We start from the raw sequence: 21,640 nt of genomic DNA, 5'->3' as shown, positions 1-21,640 counted from the left end.
TAGTGCCCCAGTTAATTTTCTGAACTATAGTAGTGCCCTAGTTCATTTTCTGAACTATAGTAGTGCCCCAGTTCATTTTCTGAACCATAGTAGAGGCCCTAGATCATTTTCTGAACCATAGTAGTGCCCTAGATCATTTTCTGAACTATAGTAGTGCCCTAGATCATTTTCTGAACTATAGTAGTGCCCCAGTTCATTTTCTGAACTATAGTAGTGCCCTAGTTCATTTTCTGAACTATAGTAGTGCCCCAGTTCATTTTCTGAACTATAGTAGTGCCCCAGTTAATTTTCTGAACCATGGTAGTGCCCTAGTTAATATTATACCCCATAGCAGGGCCCTAGATCATTTTATAAACCATAGTAGTGCCCTAGTTAATATTATACCCCATAGCAGTGCCTTAGTTTATTTTATGATTTAATCTACTATAGCTCCTGAGTTTACATGCTGTCACATAATAGGGCTGCCTGTACACATTATGCCACACAGTATCTCCAATTTACATGATTACTTACAGTGCTCCCAGTTCATATTATACCACACTATAGTGCCTCCATTTCATATTGTGCCACATTACAGTTGCCCCCAGTTCAAATGATGCCAAATTATAGTGCCCCCTTACTATTACAAAATCCACTATATACACCTCTCACTGAAAAAAGCAATATCACACAATACAGACTGGGCAATGGATCGGACCCAATTGATTAGCAGGCTAATCTGGGAACTTTATAACCTGGGTCCATAGCAATGACCCCCCCCCTTGCACTGTCTATAGTTAAGCCCATGCTTACAGCATAACAAAGTATTTGGAGATTCCTGTGACTCTTATGTATTACAGTGACTTATCTATTAATGGTATTGTCACATGCGCCTGTGCCCTCACTGACGTAATGTCAAGAAGTGAGGGGAGGTGATGGCGGCAGCCTGTACCTTGAGACTGGGAGGTATACAGTAGATGGAAGGGACAGCCCAGGTGTATATGAGGTTCTAGTTGTGGTAAGATTGTGGTGTCACTCACTTCCATACTGTACATCCAACTGGGCTCTCTAAATGCATTCCTGGACATTGGCATAAAAACAAACCATGATAACTAAAGTCAATTTGGGGTTTAGGTTTTTATAAGGATGGAATTAAATTATTTTATAGTGGTTTCCCTCATATGGGGAACTATCTAAAGTTAGATGGGAAATTCATATAGAAAAAGTCTCTAGTTGTGGCTCACACCTCACATATTTGGCAGAGCATCCACTATTTATTTATACAGGTTGAGTTTCCCATATTATGAAATACAGATATTTTTCAGTGAGACTGAGACAGACACAAACTGTTCAATTCACAAAATTATTATAATATTATTATATACAATTACCTCCAGACTGTGTGTATAAGGTGCATATGAATATAAATGAATTTTGTGTATGTACACTAACTTTGTTTCATGCACAAAATTATAAAAAAAAATACAGGTACACCACCAATAATCTGGCACACTCGGTTACAGCACTGTGCTGAATTTCCATTTTACCAAATGTATAGGTGGAATTCCCCGGTGAGCGATTGCCATCCACCGCTCTTGGTCCCAGCTAAACTGTGACACTCCCTCGCACCTGTCTCAGCCACCGAAGCCTATCTGCTAAATGCAGAATGACTCGCCCACAGTCCGTCCCTACAGCGCAACTCCTTCCCCTTCCCGCTGCCCCTCTAAACCCTCCTGCAGCCTAAATTCCCCAACACATGATGTGTCCAGATTAAAGGGGGTTCCGGACCATCAGATGCTGGATAGAAGGTGGTCTACCTGTAATGTATAAAATTACCTTTAGGTAAGGTGTACAGGCAAACTTACAGTAATTCAGTCTTTGGCTAGACTTGGGTCCCCTTCCCAAGATACATCATTATGGTATACAAATATTCCCAAATAGCCCAAAAATATGATATCATAGCATTTTGTATATGAGAGACTCAACTTGTAATATATAATTTATAAATTGCATTACACTGGTTCTAATTAAACCCTTCTTTCTTGAACCATACATCATCAGTGCAGTGTGTAGTGTAGGCTGATAGTGTGAGTACGGTTGTCAAATACAGTACAGTATGACCTTTGCACCTGGGTCCAACCGTAATGTAATCCTCAGCTAAGTGCTCTGTATGTTGTGCCGGTGGCAGCTTCTTATGCCTGTAGGGGCTTTCATGAAAACAGGTGCATGACAGTTGTCTCATTAAAACATCGCCAGCGAAAGGAATAAAGCGGGCTTCCTCCAACATGAAACACATTGCATCACTGCAGAGAGATGAAGCATTTACCTAATAATTTATTGACGTTTTTTTCTTGCCATGTTAAAGCTGCAATTAGCTTGATAAATAAGCAAAACAAAGCCCTTCTTAAACGAATCTGCAATTAGAACCGATTCATTAATTGACTTTAGGCGACGGCAAGAGAAAGAGAAGATGCTTATTCTTTTATCATGCACAGATATGTTTTGTTGGACGCGTGCAGCGAGGGACAAGGACAGCCTGCCTGCAGCATTGTTTAGCTAGGAATTCTGGGAAATCTTGTGCTGCTATTTAACCTTTGCAGCACTAAGTCTGAAGACCATTTCTTTACAGGAGTCAACAGATTGCTCCTGTATAGATTTAGCTGCTGAATAAGGCCTAACTCTGACAAAAAGCGTCTTTTTTTCCCTAATAATATGTTTAAAGACGTTGTAGCCTGTGTAATTTATATTATTTTTAATGCAGTGCTTTAGTAGTTCTGGTAATGAAACGGTATTCATATCAGAGTCATTATTATACTGGATAAATAACGGTTTCTTGTACGCCGGTCAAAGGGTCCACATGTCATTGACGCCAATGAAAGCTTATGCTGAAAGAAAATCAGCCGTTGATAACGCTTGTTTCCATTTAGGATAAGATGTGAAGAATACACACAACATTGGTTCTTCTTTATTATATTTGTTTACCATAATTACAAGAGGAATATTGTTTTTAGTATGTTTTATTGTGCAGTAAATGTAAAGAACATAATAACCTCACTCTTGGCATCAAGGAAGTGCGGATTTGATTACATTATGGCCCAGAATCGCGCACCCACCTCTATAATCGCCATGGCAAACATTAACACAATACAACTGCTTTGAAACGTGAGACAAGTCAACAATTAGTCCTTTCAGCCTGCCAATGTTTTTGTGTTTATCGCTACAGTCTTAATATATCCAACGTATTTATTCCCCACATTAAACTCCGGCTCTATAACGCACAGGCCTATTGCCATTTGTGTATTTTTGTGCACTTCTTAACCAGTCGCTGATACTAACTGGTCCTTTTTCATGCGGGTTAAACATAACGTATGAGAGGTTCTCTTTTCACTGCTTCCAATTAAACCTTGCTCGTTAGTTTAACCTCAAGGTAATGCCATCAAACAATGCATGTCAGGAAAACACTGCCCACAGTGGCAGTCATTAATTTTAATTGCCTTGATATTAAAGATTAAGAAGCATTGGAGAAGCCGGGACGGATTCCTATACCGTCAAGAATATCCCGCACCCCGAGGCCTCCCAAAGCGCTGGCGATATTAAAATTAACGGGGAGAGAGGGGGAGATGGAAGGAAGATTTTATTAGACACGGCTATTGTTGAGACTAGTGAATTGTCTCACCTCTGCACACGCTGGAGATTTGCTCACTTCTAAAGCTGTTAATAAAGCAGTAATTTGATTTTTTTCTTTTACAATAATTATCCGCCCGCCTTCATTAGTGTGTTATTGCCCTGCTGGTTGGCAGGTTAATGGTAAGCAGAATATATATAAAACGTTGCACTGAGCATCAGCCAGGGACAAGTCTTAGAATGAGGCGTGAACTTGGGGTCATAGTGGAAGGCGTGGCGGAACATCTACATAGTCAATTTACAAAATGAAAGGTATGTGCACAAAGACTTTGTTTTGTTATAATTAAAAATATTGAACTGGATGATTCGGAGATCTTTTTATTATTATTATTGGCTATGTGAAAGAAATGTGTTTTAGGGTGCATTTCCTCTTAGCTTTGTTAATGTAGGAGCAATGGGGGTGCATGTAAAAATCTGTCCCCACAAAAAAATTATAATTTTGCAGAACTATCTTACAGTGTCTCGATACCGCCCCCCCCCCCCCCCCCCCCCCCCAAAAGAAGTGGGGGGAAATAAATATAAAGATTTGCATTCGTTTCATCATAGTATAAGCTTATCCGCTTTTTTTAATCAATTGCTTCTTTATATATATATATATATAAAAGTGTGAAAAATAAGGTTGGCATTCTTGTTGTGCTGAGTTGGGCTGTGCTTTATATTTTACTATACAGGACTAGGGTGTATTCTCATTATCATGTATTGACTAGTAGTATTTAGGAGGCCAGACCATGCACTCTCTAGGGTAAGTGAAGCCTCTGGGCTAGAACACCCCCTCTGAAGCTTGGGCATACCCTAAGCATGGGGCCTTACCACTTTATTCCCCCCGGCGGCCCTTCATGCCCTAGTCCGACACTGTGTTCAAGCATGGGACAAAAACAATGTACAAGATAAAAGAGACAAGGACGTGAACACAGTGAAGAGAATGAAGTAATAAGAATAATATTCTATGGTTGGAGAACCCCACTAGTATCACCCCCCATTGATCATCGAAATAAGTCTCCTCCCAGCCGGGAGTAGAGAGCTCAGAGCAAGCGGGGATCACTCGATACCGCAACCCGTAATTCGCGCCTCTGCCAGATCTGTGCAGCCGTGCTGGGGGTATGGGTAAAAACCAGACCCAGACAAGACCCCAGAATGCCAGGCCAGACACTACAAGCTCCAGAATTCAGAGTTTGATGTCCGGTCCGGCATTCCAGGGGGTGTCCTGTCCGGGGGGGGGGGGGGGGGGAGGGGAGAGAGAAAAGCCTCCCTGTATGGTCCGGGCAACACGGGGATTCTGTAATCTCCCCTTCCCCATGTCCCTGCTGAAAGCTATCACAGGCATCCCACGGACGAGACTACTCCTAACCCCCCCACCGTGGTCTTGTCCGGGTTCCGTGGCGGACCAGATGATCGCGTCGAAAGACATTGGGACTATCAACCACCGGTTAGACCTGCACCTAGACTGTCGATCAGACCTTCCGTGATCTCACATATCTCCTGTTATCACCCATGCCCCATTAACCCTTGCATTGCCCTTTAAGTAATTGCACCTTATATATTTTGTACACAACTATTTTTACTTTTATTTTTATTTTTTTCATTATTGGACTCTATAAGAATCTGACACGGTGCTCAGTATTGAGTGCAATATACAAATACATTTTGGCTAAATTATACACAGTGTCATTTGATTGTGTGCATTTACCCACTTTATTCTACAGGTACAATCCAAGCTATAGGCAACACAATCAGGACACATTGATTGGTTGCCACAGACTACATTTAACAAGCGCAGGTCTCCGCACCCCTTGTATCTGTATAATATTCTATGTCCGCTGTCTGACAATATGGTGCTGTAGGAATAAGAAAAACATCTACTGTATACACACAATTACATGTCAGATTTGGGAACTTTTAATTAACATATTGCTTTCATTTTAGATGCCCTATGATTCTAACAATATATTCTGTCTTTATTTATTTATTTTGCTCTGAATATAATTTGTCCTATTTTTTATTTATTCATATTATATATATATTATATATTAAAATCGCAACCATTCTAAAACTTTACTCGCTCTCTCGGCAGGTATCCAACTGGTTCGGGAACAAGCGAATCAGGTACAAGAAAAATATTGGCAAGTTTCAGGAAGAAGCAAACCTGTACGCAGCCAAGACAGCCGTGAATGCAGCTCATGCTGTGGCAGCAGCTGTGCAGAATAACCAGACCAGCTCGCCCACGACACCAAATTCCGGTGAGTTTGTAAATCTACGCTCACAAAAAAATAAACTTTTAGGAAACGGCGTGCACCCAGAGATCAGCACTGTTTACGGGAAAACTGGGAGTTATAGGAAGATTTTTCTTTTATGTGGTTAACAGTATGACCATACAATGAGTGGGGGGGGAACACAGCCAGAAAAGTTTCGTGGCCTGTAGTGACCTATTCTGGTGAAGGGGAAAAGCATTTTCCCTGTCACATAGGAAATGCGTCAGCTGTCAAAACGCACATTGTCACAGCAAAATGAATCGCTTCCAGTGTGATAGGTACTGTAGATTTCACTTCCCATTCACGGCTGTCAGTCATTACATTAACTTCAGTAATCCGTATTGTTCTGGATGAGAAAACGCAGCGTTCTAAAAGCCTTGTGACGTCGGCCCTAGAAGAACGCTGCAATCTCGTAGCAATTTGGGAACTTGAGAGACGTTTCTCCAACTATTAGAATGGAAGCGGTCATGAGGTTTTTCCATTGCCTTAATATAGCATTAATGCATGGGGTACATTTATTAAGATGGGGGGGGGGTTTCTATTGAAGATGGGATGTTTCCTATAGCAACCAATCAGAATCTACTTATTAATTTAGCATCCCATATTCAATAGAACTCCCACGTTTACCCCATATTGTCTTGTGCATTGTATATCTAGCTAAATCAGTTGTGCTGCCGTAATTCCGGTCACCAAGGAGACAGCCGGTCATACGGTTTTATAGGCTGATCACGTGACTCGTTCTACGGTTCTCCTGCTGTATGTTCTATGGTGATACAATGTATTCTGGGCATACAGGGTTACAAAGAACCTCTGTTAGTGCACAAGGCAATATATTATAAAGCAATAAGAGGCCATAGGAAACCTACTGACTAGTTATCGATAATGAAGTAATAATGACACTTGTATACTATGGCTGTAAGAGATCCGAATGATAGGTCAATAGGTTGACACCATATGGTGAAAATGCACAAGGTCGATGTAAACAAAAAGTAGACATTGCAACGGTTGACATATGAGACAATAATTTTTCACTTTTTTTTTTCTATTAAGTTTTTGGGACTTTTTCATATTTCGCAATGTGTGCCGAGGCCCCTGGCTAAAAGCATGGAGAGCAAAGGGTGTCGACATTAATACAAAAATAATGCATGTCAACCTTTTCGTGTGTCGACTATTCATGGGTCGGCCTTTTGCTTCCATCACTTTATTCCCATGTCGACCTTTTGGGGTCAACCTAGGCACTGTCAACCTAATTACTGGTGACCCCATGATCCAGACCCCGCTGTGAAGGGACTGTTATTTTATAGTAGTGTTACTGTTGGCCAAACACCAATGCATACATTGCTAAAATAGAGAAATGAAGGAGGTTCAGGTATAAACATTCCATAATCCAGTCTAACATATACTTATACCAAGACTATGATTCATGTGATTATATTTGTACATTGATTTAGTATAGACAAATATATATATATTTTCCTTTGGTAGCATTGCATTGATGTTACGAGGTGGTCTTATAGTAACCTAAATACATTGCTAGCAGTTCCCCATTAATTGCTTTAAGAGGAGAGTATACATACATTCTAATAGTCATCTATGTGAGAGCCAGTATAAGTGACCCTGTATAACCACAAACGATCATCATACAGGTGAGTTTGGCCATACAGAGTGAAACAACATCTAGGAAGTGTTTTAGTCAACCAGCCAGAATGTGGACAGTAAGAACGGTGTAATAGTTAGCATTACTGCCTCACAGCACTGAGGTTGTGGGTTTAATTTCAACCATGGTTTTAAATGTGTGGAGTTTGTATATTCTCCCCGCACTTTCGTGGGTTTCCTCCGGGTACTCTGGTTTCTCCCCACAATCCAAAAATAGATTGGCAGATTAATTAGCTGCCAACAAATACTGACCCTAGTGTGTGTGTGTGTGTGCGCATGTAAATGGACAGACTAGTACATGGACAGACTAGTACACGGGCAGACTAGTACATGGGCAGACTAGTACACTGGCAGACTAGTACACGGGCAAACTAGTACACGGACAGACTAGTACATGGACAGACTAGTACACGGGCAAACTAGTACACGGACAGACTATTACACTTGCAGACTATTACACTTGCAGACTATTACACTTGCAGACTATTACACTTGCAGACTAGTACAGGGGCAGACTAGTAGACGGACAGACAAGTGCACGGGCAGACTAGTACATGGACAGACTAGTACATGGACAGATTAGATGTTCCAAGTGGTTCTAATTTGCAATCATATTCTATTTTTCAATCTGTTTATGTAAAATCTATAACAAACAGCAGAAGTTTTGTTGACCTTACTGTTTTGTCCTAAGTGTGATATTACACATAATAATACATATGTATTTAACCCTTATCTGTATCTAACCCTTATAAAGGGTCCTAAAGCGGGTGGGGATAGAAAAATGTGTAAGCAGGCAAACCGGTGCTTAATAGCAGGGCAGAGTATTTCAGGGAACGGGTATGTTGATCTTGTAGAAAACAGTGTCCTGTACACTTGTATGATCATATTGGGGATGATAGTGCTGCCTGTAGGGGGGGGCAGTGTCATGATATGAAACGGGGAACGATGACAACCAAGATGTCAGACTGAACGATGATAGAGGCATTGTTGCCACCACAGGACAGAGTAATAATGGGAGGTTCCTCATAGAGGGAGATGTCACTGTCTCTGAATGAAATAAAGTTCACGCATTCAACTTGTTTTTTTTAAGGTTCTCTAACCTTTCAACCCCCTTTTTTAATATATTCTTCAAACCTTTTTTTAAGCATCCATTGCTTTTATTCAGCTCCTTCGCTCTTTCCTTTCCTAGGTTCTTCTGGTTCTTTTAATCTCCCAAATTCAGGCGACATGTACATGAATATGCAGAGTCTGAATGGGGATTCTTACCAAGGTGCCCAAGTTGGAGCCAATGTGCAATCACAGGTAGGAGAGACGCCTCTGAGTCATTCCTCAGCGCACCTCCCCCAGCTACCACCAAAGCTCACACACCAGTCAGCGGTGTGCACACAATTGGCACCTGTAGGCCCTGGTCTTCCAGGCCATTTGTAACTCTTGTGACTGCCTTCGGCTCTGACTTGAGTGCTCGGTTGTTGAGGTTTGTTTGAGTGAAGAGTTCTTGGGAAAATCACCAGAACCAGATTGTTTGGCTAGTTACTGGTTCTTATAATAAATGTACAGCATTACTGCATGAAAGAATATTCTGTAGCAATCCTTTGGCTAAAGCTGTTTTTCATTAGCACATTTCTGAAGAACTTTCTGAGCATTCACCCCCAAACCAATTGCATCCCTCATAAAGCTGAAACCACACCTGCAATGTTAGATTTAGTACGTGCAAATGAGCTATGTAATCATGCATGTAGCTATACATATTGCCTTACTGTTTCTGTAGCCAGGTGTAGAGGCTGCATCTCCAGTAAATGGAGAGGATTTAGGGGTAAATGTATGAAGCAGTGATAAGGAAAGAGAAGTGAGCCAGAGGAAGAGTTGCCCATGGCAACCAATCAGCGCTGAAGTAACATCTATAATTTGCATAATATAAAACAGAGAAGCCGATTGGTTGCCATGGGCACCTTCTCCATTGGCTCTCTTCTCTGCACTTATCATTGCTTCATACATCTACCTCTACAACTGAAAGCTCTCCATGAAAGTTAGTGTTCTTTTTTTAGTAGAAGGTATATAGATGTGTCTTGCAGGTTTGTGTTAATTGCATTTAATATGTTGCATGAAGCCCATGGCAAAGTCAGTTGTATGGGAATTACACAAAGCATTTTGAGAGATTTGCCATGCTTCTATCAGTTTGTAACTTCTTTTTGTACAAATAAAAAAGAACAAACATTTTTGTTTAATTTAAGATTTCAGGTATATTGACGATATTCTTTAAAATATAGCAGCTTTTGCTGAACACGTGGAAGAAGGAATATATCAATATGTAGAAATATAGTTACAAGGCAGGTAGTATACACATGGAAATATTTATTTTGTTAGAAAGCTAAATCCTTTTGAAGCACTTATAATGAACATAAAGTTCATACAGTATGTTGTGCTTTCCTTTCTCTCACAGGTGGATACCCTTCGTCATGTTATCAATCAGACGGGAGGATACAGTGATCCCTTGGGAGGGAACTCACTGTACAGTCCACATCACCTTAATGTGAGTACCAGTAAAGCATCCATGCCAGCAGTTAGGATTCCTATCAGTCATACTCAGTCTATCGATAATCGGCTGTCATCTCCAGGCCCCATAGCTGGTGCGCCCCCTTCAACAGCTATGGTTCCACGCTTGGTATTAGGTGTCCAAAAAAATTACCTTTTTAAAACTGGGGTACAAAGAGAGTACTAAGGGGGAGATTTATTAAGCTTGGAGAAGAGATAAAGTGGAGATAAAGTGGAGAAAAGGTAAAAGGAGATAAAGCACCAGCCAATCAGCTGTGTTTGAAAAAGACAGTTGGGAGCTGATTGGCTGGTGCTTTATCTCCTTTTACCTTTTCTCCGCTTTATCTCCGGTTTATCTCTTCTCCAAGCTTAATAAATCTGCCCCTATTAGAGAAGGGGATTCTTATTACTGTGTGCAAGCACATTCAAAGTAACAGTGAGGCCATCTCCATATAGCTGTATTCTGAGCATGCATTTTGCACCTGCATCCTGTGTGCACCTGCACACAGGAACTGACCCACAATCCTTCCTGTGTTAGGAGTTGAGTATATCGGTAGGCATTAAAATATGGTAAAGGCCTCTATTATCCTGATATTTCTGCATCAGTGTCCTGTCACTGTCTATAAATACCATCTCACATCACTGGAGTCAGCTAATCCCTGGTAAACTGTAAAGAGCAATGAAAAGTCGACATTTTGTAAGATCGCTTGCTAATAGCCCTGAAAGCTCTGCTCATTGAAAATGTAACAGAGGTTGTTCTCCTTTAATCATGGGAGACAAGGAACAGAGGATAATATAATAGGAACGTGTAAATGTCATCCGCTTGGAAAATGGCAGTGTTATACCTTGCCCTACCTCAGCACTAAGAGCTCTAGCAAACCGAGAAGCTTTGGATAGTATTTTATGTAGACATGGTTGGGTTACTAGTTATCTGAAAGCAGAAGAGTTAAAAATATAACCCCCCCCCCCCCCCTGTTAGTGATTGGTAACAGAAATCCCATCCTATAGCTATTGTTATTAGTGGTACAGTTAACATGCCAGCACCGGTATTGCAACCTCCGGCTTCCCAAATGGTGGGCAACAGTGTGCGGGGATGTCGAAGCATTGGACCTAGATTTAAGCATTGGGGGGGGGGGGGGGCGCAGGTTAGACTCTAAGGGGGGAGGGTTAGACTAGACTGTGGGGGGGGAGGGTTAAGCACTAACAAGGAGGGTTAGGGTAAGGGGGTGGCATGGAGGGTTTAAGGGTAGGCTGTAGTTAGGTAATGTTAGGATTAGGGGAGTATTGGAGTAGGCTAAAGGTGGCCATACATCTACAGATCAATTGTCAGATCTGGCTGGTTGGAACAAAATTCTGGTAATGGATGAGAGCAAATGACAGTTGACCATTTGCTTTGAATTGCTGGAAAACTGCCAAAAACTGTCACTATCCATTACCAGGTTTTTTTTCAACCAGCCCAATCTTACAATCGATCTGTAAATGTATGGCCACCTTAACTCTCTACCACTTCTACCAACAGCCATAGACTGCCTCCCTCTGTTCTTGTTGGTTCTGCAGTACATCACGTTATTGGTTTACCAGTATGGAATACGCAAGCTACATTGTCATCAGGAATGCAGTGGCTGTGTGCCCAAGTGTTTCTTATTTGCATGTATTTACAATCTTCATCTGTAGCCTGTCTCTTGTACCACGTACCATTGGGAGAATGCATCAGGCTAAAAGAGATACACAGACACACTCAATGGGTTTTAAATAACATACCATGCAGCTATACCGCAAAATAAATGTAAAAATAATTAACATGTAAAATACCAGTAATATAATGCTCCACCGTGCTCTCGCTCAGCGAAATAAATATTTTCTTTCGGCTAAAATCGAAGTGGTTGCAGCAGAGTACAGGCAGCCGTGTAAAAATCAAGCACAGAATATCTCTCTCTACGTAAACTACTAGAGTTTTATTCCCTCCCTCCAAGTGTCAGTCAATATTAACGATTCCCCAAATGATTGAAAATGTTGTGTTGTAGCTGGGAGAGTGGGGAGAGCCGGCAGCCTGGGCGAGATCATTAAATACACAAATCGTTTGCATTTGAAATATCAAATGGGTTCTTTTTGGGGGGTTATAAATAACTCATAATAACCCACAAGAAAATGTCTGAAAGAAGCTTTTAGTTACAGTGTTCCTTTTTCATTTAAAACATCCCAAAATGCTTCAGAGAGTTTGCTAAATCCTTATCAACATGATAAAATATGAAACTGTTATTGCCTGCAGCATTATAGGAGACATGAATTCCATCTTTTCTGATGAGGTTTGATAAGGCGCTCTCTTATAATACACAGCGTAATCTCAAACCACCAGAGGAAAGATTAATTTATTTGCAAAAAAAATAAAAAAAATCTGTCCGAGAGAGGGGGGTGGCAAAAATGTAACTGACGTGGGCTCTTCCAGCTGCCGCGCGTGGTAAAAAATATTACACATTTGTTGTTTATAAATTAGACTGAAAAGCCATAAAGGACATAGGGGAAAGAGTGATAGGTATTATGAGTGATAGATATTACATATTAGGGGCCTGGCTGTCGGGAGCGGAACACATCGCTATAGATCAGAGCTGAAACACATCTCGACATCGAGATTTCCAAAGCTTAACCCTTTAAGCACGCGGGGGGGGGGGCATTTGGGTCAAGATATCGACGGATAATATTAATTTGTACAAAGTTGTGTTCACCTTCTGACAAAGTAACATTGTGTCATTAGCTCAGTCGTGTTACGCATACATGTCCATGTTTTCCGAGCAAATTTGCAAGGAGAAAGAAAATGGAGGCCTTGGGCAACATTATTAATTATACGGACTTTAAATTATGTGAACATTGCAAATAATTTTCAGGGCTTTACTATCTGGATACCGCTGCACATAGAGTTGTCTGGCCAACATTCAAGTGCTGTTAACCCTTGAGGATGTTGTCAACAAGATCCCACCGCTCTTGAGAACATGCGTGTTTAATATGGCTCCATGCAATTCTGCATAAGGATCACTGATGACGTAATAAGTAACAATCGCTTCCCGCTACTCTCATTTTAGTGATCTTGGCATCGAAGGGTCAGCGTAGTGTTCGCACACAGCTTATTCAGCAAAGTAATGATTAACTAGATGGTGAATTCTTCTCTCTCTTTGACCAACGTGACCTGCTGAATAGGTTGTGTAAACACGTCTTGCTGGCGCCATATTGCCATAAATCAGGGGCAGCGGATTAGTCATGAAAGCATCTGCAGTAGGGTCTTTATGATGAGCTGGTTCTTGTTCAAATTTAACGTCCAGTCTCCTTGAGCCACCAAGGTGAACGTGTGAGTCCCCTGACCACCTCCATGTTCTATTAATTTCTTTTTTCTTTAGTGTAACGCTTTGTTTTTGGGGATTTATAACTTCTGAGTGTTCCCTGGAGAAACACTTCCAACTATAAAAAGTCCATGTGTATGGATAACGGTAACTTGTAAACTCTGCTATATCCAGCGAGGTACGGTGATGTCAATGACTGAGAAGACACTGGCTCGTATCATCGATAATACCAGTAATGCTGCAAATGTCTCAAGCTGATTACTGTCCTGCTTTGTATTTATCTTATTCTCTTTTCGCAGGCTAACGGAGGGTGGCATGAGGCAGCAACCCCTTCCTCCGTCACCTCCCCAACAGAAGGACCAGGCAGCGTGAACTCGGATACCTCTAACTGAGCGAGCCACCCTCTAGCTGTGTGGTGGGACAGAGCACCGTTTTAAGGTCTTTATTCAATACTTAGTGAAGCAGATTCCCAGCTTTGTGGAGACAGACACTCGTGATCAAATAATGTAATTCTCCAGCTTGAGGGCGCTGTTTTGCCTGCTTTCCAACAAGGACCCGCACAGCCGTTCTGTACAACACAGCTGAGACAAGCTGCTGGATTCCAGTACGTCTTATTTTTTGCTAAATCACCACTTTGAAAGCACTTTATCTAATTGGGCCAAGATCTGAGTTCGTATCGGTGAAATGATCTCCACTTCCCATCGGCACTTTTTAATAAATGGCTAAACTGAAGTAATGAACTAGCAGCTTTAAGGAGAAATGTTTGCATGTCTGCCCAGAAATTCTGGGGTCGCAGCGGAAAGAGACATCTTACAGTTTCCAGACCTCGTATAACATTTTTGTTTGGTGGGGGTGCGGGGAGTTGTTTTTTTTTAATGACGCATTGAAGTTGCTACTGATCTGTGAAGATGCATTCACTTTTACAGGGAAAATAATTCTACATATTAGCAATTCAATGATTCTAGCAGATGGTCACATTAACTCCTGCATTCGTATGTTAGTTAAATGTTTCTTTTACCATTAAATTACATTTTATTTAAATCTGCCTGTTAATGACACCACATATATATTGTCAATGCATTGTCAATAATATTAATTGCTAAAATCAACAGGTTGAGGGAAATAAGTGCATGCAACAGCCACAGCAGCGATAAATAATATTGAAATGAACTTTGCTTTATCCAATCTATCCATTACATACCATATTGTGCATCGGACAGGTATGGTAGAAGGCAGACATTTTATCCCATCTTAACAGACCAAAGAAACAATTAAAAAAAATGATAATGAAAAATAAAAAAAGTTAAGTCATATCGGGTGATTTAGGGCTTCGTTCCAATCCTGCACTTGCAAAAATAATCAATGTTTATTGAAGGAAATATCTATAGTGAATAACATTACCATCACTGTGGTGATTTACTGTTGTTTGATGAACGTTTATTAGACTTGGGAATATTTTGCTGATTTTACATTTTTCTTGTTTCTTAATCACACGTTATAGGTGAATGCATCCTCTACAGATTTTCTCAAGAATTGCAGTAACCATTTCCGCCGTACCCGCATTGTAATGAACCCTTTCTTTGCCAGGTGGTCACATTGCCGACTCCCCTGACAGGAAAAGGAGTTAATGCCCCAATGTGGTGGGTTTTTTTAACGGCAAGGGGGTAAATGCTGTACACTGAATAGCACTTCTTGTGACAGTTAAAAAACAAAAACAAACTGTAAATATTGTAGCAAAAGAGAATTTATACATGGTCACCAAGCGAAACAGCTTTATTTACCTCATAAAAACTCATTGGAACCAACAGACATGTCACGTGTAGTTTAGTATGCCCACCTACTACCTCTGAATAACACGCGTAGTACGTCTAACTTTTTATCATCGTGTAGATAAATCAGCAGATTGGGCCACAAGGCCCTGGATTATGTTGTAATGTATAGTGGTAACGAGTGTGAGATCATTTTTTTTTTTTTTTGTCTTTAAGATAAAGCATAAAAAATAACATAAACCTCAATAAACACAAAAGACGACATATACAGTACATTATGCGCTGCTGTTTTACAGAACAGTGGAGCATACATAATATACAAGTCCAACTACATTTATTGTATATTCAGACTGCGCTAAAGATCTGCAGAATGGGTTTCTATTATACAGTGATTGCCGCTCCTCCAAAGAGTTCATTGACTCGTGAGATGGTCGTTTATAATTATACACTTTTCTTACACTTTTCTTTTTAAACTCTTATTGTCCTTTATTCTGTTCATCTGTGCAATTGTGATTTTCCCTACAGTTTGGTATCTGTATATTTAGCTCAAGGTTTATCCTACAACTTAAATCTCAATAACGGCAAAACATTTTTTGACTACAGTATTGCCATCACTGGAAGATGTGTCGCTAAAATATTACAACTATATTTTTGCATTTGTTCATTTTACACTATTATCAAGTGCCATTTGTTTCTGTGTTGTGCCAAATTAAAAGTGCAATCCCACATAGATTTTTGTTTTAAAAGCTGATTGTAATTTTCCCAGAACCTATAACTCAGTGTTCCTTTTTCCAAACTGCTCAGTGGTTTAGATTTAAATGGCTGCCATTGCAAATATTTTTTTAATTTTTTTTGTACATATGTTTTCTACTTGTTACCAGGAGAGCATTACCTGACCTATCAGTCTGAGCCAGTCACCAAGCTACTTTGTGATCATGTGTTTTCAGACGAAATATGTCATGTGACTGTGGTTGCCATGGTAATTAGTAAAAGGGACATCACCAAGAGCAGTTTTAAACTTTAAGAAAAATAAGTCCTCTGGTCTTCCTTTAGGTAACCAGCATCATTTATGCTATATGCTAAATTAAAACATCTATTTAAGAAGGGATTGCACCTTTAAATATATACATTTATCATTCATTTTTTTTGTATTTCATTATAAAAACATGTTGTTGATATGTTGTTTTGCTACAATTCTAATCCTCTTTTTTGTTTTGGTTTGTTTGCTTTCTAAAAACCTGCTGGTGTCAGGTTATAAGATTGTCCTTCTCGTCACGGAGGTAAATAGTCTGAGACTAGGCACTCTCCAGAGATACCAACACTCTAAAGAGGAGAAAAATCAGTACAAAATATGACATATAATCAAAATTATTATTGTTTTGTTAATGTAACATAATTCAATTTTATAGAAAATTAATAAAAGAAAAAAAAAATCTCCTTCAACACTCATCACCACTATACAATGCAACAGTTTGATATGGGTGGGGTAAATCTTTACATTTTTTTTTTTAAAAACACATTCTGCTGCTCTTCACTTTTTTTTTGTCATTCTGATATGTAATGTACATTGAATTTTTTGAGATAAAATGAAAATGTATCTTTTAAAATAATAAATAATTATACACTTTATAAAGCTGCTTTTGCAACTTTAAAGCTTATGAGTAAACATGAGGTCTTATGTTGAACACGTAAAAAAATAAACAGTAAAACTGTTGTATATACTTAAAACATTTTAAATGTTTTTTCATCTCGTTGATTACACACTAAAACAAAAAAAAACACATAAAAAATACTTTAAAAAACATCATTGTAATGCATACAGATTTCAGTATAGGGTGGGATATGTGATGGGGGGTAGGGAGGCATTGTGGGATTTTTTTTAAAATTCCTTTTGTTTTGAGTTCATTTTTGTATTGTATGAAGATCTGGCTGGGGTTGATTCACGGGAATTCTGATGGTAATGACAATTTGTGGCAGTGATTCAAACGTATTAAAATCCAATCTGTTCTGTGTTTACTTTTTAACTGGATTATACCCCTGGATTGAAGAAAACAAAAAAAAAATGAAAAAAAAAGTCTTCCTTGTGGTAGTTCTATGTAGTTTAAAAAAATATGAATAAAATGTTTTTGATTTGCCGTTTGAGTTTTTTTGTCAATATTGTTGTCTATGGAATGCAAAGCCCATTCACATGGGGGCGTCTCTGTAATCATGCTAACAAGCTGCAAACCCTATAAAGAAAGTCACAGTAGCTCACACAAGTCTTCAGAGCAGTGGCCTCACAAGTGGGGTGCAGACCACATCTGGGTGCCACTCGCCGAAGGGTGACACCCAATTGCCGGATCCTGCTCAGTGACAGGAGCCTGTTGCTGCACTGTAAGGTTACGTGCAGCACCTGGCTACTGTCATTGTGAAGAAGCCAGCACTGCAGACCAGGCAGCCTCCATGGGCAGCACGCATCTCCCAGACCCTGGTATTTGAGAAACGAATAAGGCTGTTTAGCCACGCCCTCCTCCTACTAAGCCCACCTGTCTGGAAAAGCCACAACCCTTTTAGCGGCCACTGCATTGGTTGTTGGAAGAGTAAGTGATGCCAATGTTTCAGAGTCAGCACTCAATGGAGTCTGGACACAATCGAGCAACCGATTGGTAAGAGTGCATTGTAGATTACATATTCTGGCGCTCCTTTCTCGCAATGTAGGGTTGGCTGCTTTATCTTGCTATGGTTTACCCAGCTTAGATAATGCTCCTTCTCTGTCCCCTAGCAAAATAATGGGGCTAATGCTCGCAGTTCGGTGTCCGCCATAACCAATGGCCACTGTGCTGGCCTTCTAAAAATGCTCAGTTCTGTAGAAGAGTAGACCATGCTCAGTTCTGGACCAGCATTGCAGGAACCAGTCACCACATAGGCACTCTAGAAATGTAATGGTTAGCATTACTGTCTCACAGCGCTGAGGTCATGGGTTCTATCCCCACCATGTGTTATATATGCAGGGTAGTACAGATGGTGTAATGGTTACATTACTGCCTCACAGCACTGAGATCATTGGTTCTATCCCCACCTCAGGTTATATATACGGGGCAGTACGGATGGTGTAATGGTTAGTATTACTGCCTCACAGCGCTGAGGTCATGGGTTCCATTCACACCATGTGTTATATATACAGGGCAGTACGGATGGTGTAATGGTTAGCATTACTGCTTCACAGCACTGAGGTCATGGGTTCTATCCCCACCATGTGTTACATATACAGGACAGTACGGACAGTGTAATGGTTAGCATTACTGCCTCACAGCGCTGAGGTCATGGGTTCTATTCCCACCATGTGTTATATATATGGGGCAGTACAGACTGTGTAATTGTTATAGCATTACTACATCACAGCACTGAGGTCATGGGTTCCATTACCACAATGTGTTATATACACAGGGCAGTACGGATGGTGTAATGGTTAGCATTACTGCCTCACAGCACTGAGGTCATGGGTTCTATCCCCACCATGTGTTATATATACGGGGCAGTACGGACGGTGTAATGGTTACATTACTGCCTCACAGCGCTGAGGTCATGGGTTCTATCCCCACCATGTGTTATATATACGGGCAGTACAGATGGTGTAATGGTTAGCATTACCGCCTCACAGCACTGAGGTCATGGGTTCTATTCCCACCATGTGTTATATATACGGGGCAGTATGGATGGTGTAATGGTTACATTACTGCCTCACAGGACTGAGGTCATGGGTTCTATCCCCACCATGTGTTATATATACGGGGCAGTACGAATGGTGTAATGGTTAGCATTACTGCCTCACAGCACTGAGGTCATGGGTTCTATTCCCCCCATGTGTTATATATACGGGGCAGTATGGATGGTGTAATGGTTAGCATTACTGCCTCACAGCACTGAGGTCATGGATTCTATTCCCACCATGTGTTATATATACGGGGCAGTACGGACGGTGTAATGGTTACATTACTGCCTTACAGCACTGAGGTCATGGGTTCTATCCCCACCATGTGTTATATATACGGGCAGTACAGATGGTGTAATGGTTAGCATTACCGCCTCACAGCACTGAGGTCATGGGTTCTATCCCCACCATGTGTTATATATACGGGGCAGTACGGATGGTGTAATGGTTAGCATTACTGCCTCACAGCGCTGAATTCATGGGTTTGATTCCCGCCATAACCCTAACTGTACAGAGTTTGTATATTCTCCCCGTGCTTCAGTGGGTTTACTCCAGGTACTCCGGTTTCCTCCCACAATCCAAAAATACACTGGTAGGTTCATTGGCTCCCAACAAAATTAACCCTACAATAATTGTGTGTGCGTGTACATGTGGTAGGGAATATAGATTGTAAGCTCCACTGGGGCAGGGAATGTATAAATATTCTCTTTATAGCGCTGCGGAATATGTGTGCGCTATATAAATAACTGGTAATAAATAAATAGTTCTGCCCCAGGTGTAGAGAAATCAGTTTCTTTCTATCTAATAAATACCCCTCACTTCTTATATAGACATGAATTGGATCAGACACCGGCGTAACTACCTAAGGAGCAGACAGTGCAGCTGCTATGGGGCCCAGGCTGCCCCCAGGGTCTACTGCTCTTCCTGCACCCAGTCACACTCAGCTGTACTGCAACAGTCTCCAAACAGACACAGCTGCTACAATGCTGTCTGCTCTGCTAAGACGTCCAGGTCTTTGGATGTTGAAGCGGGGAGGACATCTCGACAGCAAAGGCAGATTAAGGGAGAAAGGACATGTGTCCCCTTTTCCCGGGGCCCATGTGCAAGCTGCCCATACCTGTAGTGCAAAATCAGTGAGTCTGTGATCACCTTCTTTCTGTGGGCTTAATTCCGACTAGATCGCAAAGCACATTTTTTCTCTGATCAACAAAACCATGTGCACTGCAGGTGGGGCAGATGTAAAATGTGCAGAGAGAGTTAGATTTGTGTGAGTTATTTTGTCTCTGTGCAGGGTAAATACTGGCTGCTTTATTTTTACACTGAAATTTAGATCTAAGTTTGAACACACCACACCCAAATCTAACTCTCTGCACATGTTACATCTGCCCCCCTGCAGTGCACAGCAGCAGCAGCATACAGTGACCTATCTAGCACCTGCCCTCCAAGCCCCCTCACACTCTTGGTTTTAGGGGTGTTCATTCTTTCAGCACAGGTCGCATCTTTTATTTGGATTTAACCATCTGGGTACAGGACTCCAGCATGGATATTATTGACACCTGGACTGTTAGGGGGACACGATCGCTGTTTTGGGGGAAAACACTGCATTATATAATTGCTGTAGTTTTATAAAGATTAAGGGTCTAATGCGGAGGTGACTGCGAGACAGTTTTGTGGATGTATGTTGAATGTTTTTGCACTGAACATGGGCTGGAGGTAAGCGCACCCAAGTACAGGGATGTCATAGGCATATCAGTCACCGATTCTGGCTAATGGGGGCATGGAAACATGGATCTTAATTCAGACCTGATCGCACAGCTAGAAATATACAGGCCGGTCGATTATCAATAGAGTGCGCATGTTCCTGGCCCGTAGTGCGCATACGTGAGGCCGTCCTGCTACAAAATTCTGCTACTTTGACAGTGTCAGGGAAAGCGCAGGTGTGCCCAGTTGTTTTCGTGAAAGGCGTTTGATGCCAACTCCGGCCCGGATCTGACTGCTTCCTTCTATCACAGCCACCGACTTAGTCCTGCGCTACGCACACACTGCACACATTGCACATACTGCACACACTGCATACACTGTACATACTGCATACACGTCACATACTGCATACATTGCACATATTGCACACACTGCATACACTGCACTTACTGCATACACTGTACATACTGCACAAACTGCATACACTGCACATACTTCATACACTGCATATACTGCATACACATCACAAACTGCATACATTGCACATACTGCACACATTGCACATACTGCATACACTGCACAAACTGCCCATACTACATACACTGCACATACTGCATACACTGCACATACTTCATACACTGCACACATTGCACATACTGCATACACTGCACATACTTCATACACTGCACACATTGCACATACTGCATACACTGCACATACTTCATACACTGCACATACTTCATACACTGCACATACTGCATACACGCCTCATACTGCATACATTGCACATACTGCATACACTGCACATACTTCATACACTGCACACATTGCACATACTGCATACACTGCACATACTGCATACACTGCACATACTGCATACACTGCACATACTTCATACATTGCACATACTGCATACACTGCACATACTGCATACACTGCACACATTGCACATACTGCACAAACTGCACATACTTCATACACTGCATATACTGCATACACTGCACATACTTCATACACTGCACATACTTCATATACTGCACATACTGT

At 41.1% G+C, this 21,640-nt stretch overlaps 1 protein-coding gene across 2 annotated transcripts in view; it reads left to right on the top strand.

The window, feature by feature from the left end:
• PBX3 (PBX homeobox 3) overlaps positions 1 to 17,336 on the top strand; it is a 200,226-nt gene extending 182,890 nt beyond the window's left edge. Inside the window, exons 6-9 of one of the 2 annotated variants that reach the window (XM_083160960.1) lie at positions 5,735 to 5,900; positions 8,758 to 8,870; positions 10,009 to 10,098; positions 13,732 to 17,336. In XM_083160960.1, coding sequence (XP_083017086.1) covers positions 5,735 to 5,900; positions 8,758 to 8,870; positions 10,009 to 10,098; positions 13,732 to 13,824 — 462 coding nt within the window. In that variant the 3' untranslated portion in view covers positions 13,825 to 17,336. The remainder of the gene's footprint in view (positions 1 to 5,734; positions 5,901 to 8,757; positions 8,871 to 10,008; positions 10,099 to 13,731) is intronic. The other variant, XM_083160961.1, reaches the window with a different exon arrangement.
• The last annotated feature ends 4,304 nt before the right edge of the window (positions 17,337 to 21,640 follow it).

This window comes from Crinia signifera, chromosome 9 (assembly GCF_055691185.1).
Source record: "Crinia signifera chromosome 9, ASM5569118v1, whole genome shotgun sequence".
In the NCBI taxonomy this organism is placed as follows: Eukaryota; Metazoa; Chordata; class Amphibia; order Anura; family Myobatrachidae; genus Crinia; species Crinia signifera.
Note: the sequence above shows the minus strand (reverse complement) of the source record. Positions and strands in the feature narration are given on the sequence as shown.